The 1,949-nt window shown below is 44.3% G+C and overlaps 1 protein-coding gene across 1 annotated transcript in view; it reads right to left on the bottom strand.

Moving 5' to 3' along the window:
* LOC107299641 (voltage-dependent N-type calcium channel subunit alpha-1B-like) overlaps positions 1-1,949 on the bottom strand; it is a gene marked incomplete at both ends in the record, with an annotated part of 44,603 nt that overhangs the window by 12,935 nt on the left and 29,719 nt on the right. The window contains one exon of the mRNA XM_015828998.1: positions 1,596-1,805. Coding sequence (XP_015684484.1) covers positions 1,596-1,805 — 210 coding nt within the window. The remainder of the gene's footprint in view (positions 1-1,595; positions 1,806-1,949) is intronic.

Raw genomic sequence — 1,949 nt, 5'->3', positions numbered from 1 at the left:
AGGAGGAGGAGGAGAAGGAGAAGAAGAAGAAGAAGAAGAAGAAGAAGAAGAAGAAGAAGAAGAAGAAGAAGAAGAAGAAGAAGAAGAAGAAGAAGAAGAAGAAGAAGAAGAAGAAGAAGAAGAAGAAGAAGAAGAAGAAGAAGAAGAAGAAGAAGAAGAAGAAGAAGAAGAAGAAGAAGAAGAAGAAGAAGAAGAAAAAAAGACAAATGCCCCTTTTAGCCAATTAGCCCCAACTTACATGGAGGAAAAGTTTTAAATCTGAAAAATATCCAGCTCTCTGAACTCCTATTGCTTTATTATATTCCTTTATGGAAAAGAACAAAGAACTTGCAAACCTCAGAAAAACCAGCTTCTGATTTCGCTCTAAATCATCCCCCAAAACGAGGTCAAGCTTACATCTCGCTTGTTAAGTTTCAAATGGTAACATGGAAATTCTTTTTCCACTTTGCTCAGTGTGGGCAGAAATACCTGGGGGTGTTTACTCAGCACTTGCAAGCCTCCAGTTACAGTGATGAGGGCAGTTGCAACCACTCGTATCTTAAGAAGAAATGGCTGAGTATCTCCGAGTGGGCAGATGGGCTCTTGATTTGATAGGGATAGTTTAGTCAACCCAATTCTGGAAATTGGATAAATCCAACCAGATTTTCTAGTTCAGTTAAAAGGGGGAGCTTTCGTGCTTCCATACAATTAACCAGAGGAACGGGATGCCTCCAGGAACCGTGGATGCTCCATCACTGGAGATTTTTAAGAGGAGATTGGACAGTCATTTGTCTAAAATGGGATAGGGTCTCCTGCTTGAGCAGGGGGGCTGGACTGGAAGACCTTCAAGGTCCCTTCCAACTCTGTTGCTTTATCATTCTCCTTGGTTTGCCTAGGGGGAAGATGGGTGAACCTCTTCTCCAAAGCACCTGAAGGCAGGACAAGAAACGGATGAAAACTAGTCAAGGAGAGAACCAAGCTAGATTTCCTGACAGTGAGAACAATCAACCTGTGGGATGGGTTGCCTCCGGAGGTTGTGGGTGCTCCATCACTGTAGATTTTTAAGAGGAGATTGGGCAGTCATTTGTCTGGAATGGTAATCGGATCTGCCTGAGCTGGGGGTTGAATGAGAAGACCTCCAAGGTCCTTCCAACTCTGTTACTCATACCACCGAATGGATTTGGAGACCTTTAGCTCAATCAGCCAATTTCCTTCAGGTCATTGATTCAAGTCATAGATATGGGCAATGAGAAAGTCCTGCTGTGGACTGTAGCTAGCACTAGTTCCTGTTAATGGAAGATCAGCAAAGATCCAGGCATTGGTGCTGTTCACCATCATTGGTGCTGAAGGAAAAGGTGTTTTTCCAAAAGGCAGCTAGACTTACTTGGGTGTTGTTTTTCCCTTGACAACTTTTCACTTCTCATCTCTTCAGTCCAGTTCTTCAGTTCTTGGATGAGAAGTGAAACGTGTTCAAGGGGGAAAAAAAAACCCAAGAAAATCCAGTTGCCTTTGGAAAAAAAGCACCTTTGGGACAATCGTGACCAGGACCTGGGCAGGATTGAGAATCTCCAACCTGGTGTGTTGAAGCAGAATTGGCCAAAGAAGACCTTACTTACAAAGGGTGGTAGTGAGACCTTCTGGTTGATCGTAATGCACAATGGCCACACACATAGTGTTGAGGGCCACCACACAGAGGACAATCCAGTAGAAGCTCTGAGCCTTCACCATGCGCCGAATGAAAAAGCGGAACATCTTCTCTTTCCGACGGAAGTAGGAGGAGCTTTCAGTCTTCCCGCTCTTTAGGCTGGCCCGGGCAAACGGAGACCCTGTGGTCATAGAAGAAAGGACGTTCAATCTGAGAAGGGGAAGGGGACTCCCAAGAATCAAAAACATCCAAGCTGCCATTTGTAACCCCAAGAGATCATATTCACATTGATAGGGTTCATGCTGACTAGTTTATTGCATTTTGC

The sequence above is a fragment of the Protobothrops mucrosquamatus genome, unplaced genomic scaffold, assembly GCF_001527695.2.
Source record: "Protobothrops mucrosquamatus isolate PMUCROS unplaced genomic scaffold, P.Mucros_1.0 scaffold5211, whole genome shotgun sequence".
Lineage (NCBI taxonomy): Eukaryota > Metazoa > Chordata > Lepidosauria > Squamata > Viperidae > Protobothrops > Protobothrops mucrosquamatus.
Note: the sequence above shows the minus strand (reverse complement) of the source record. Positions and strands in the feature narration are given on the sequence as shown.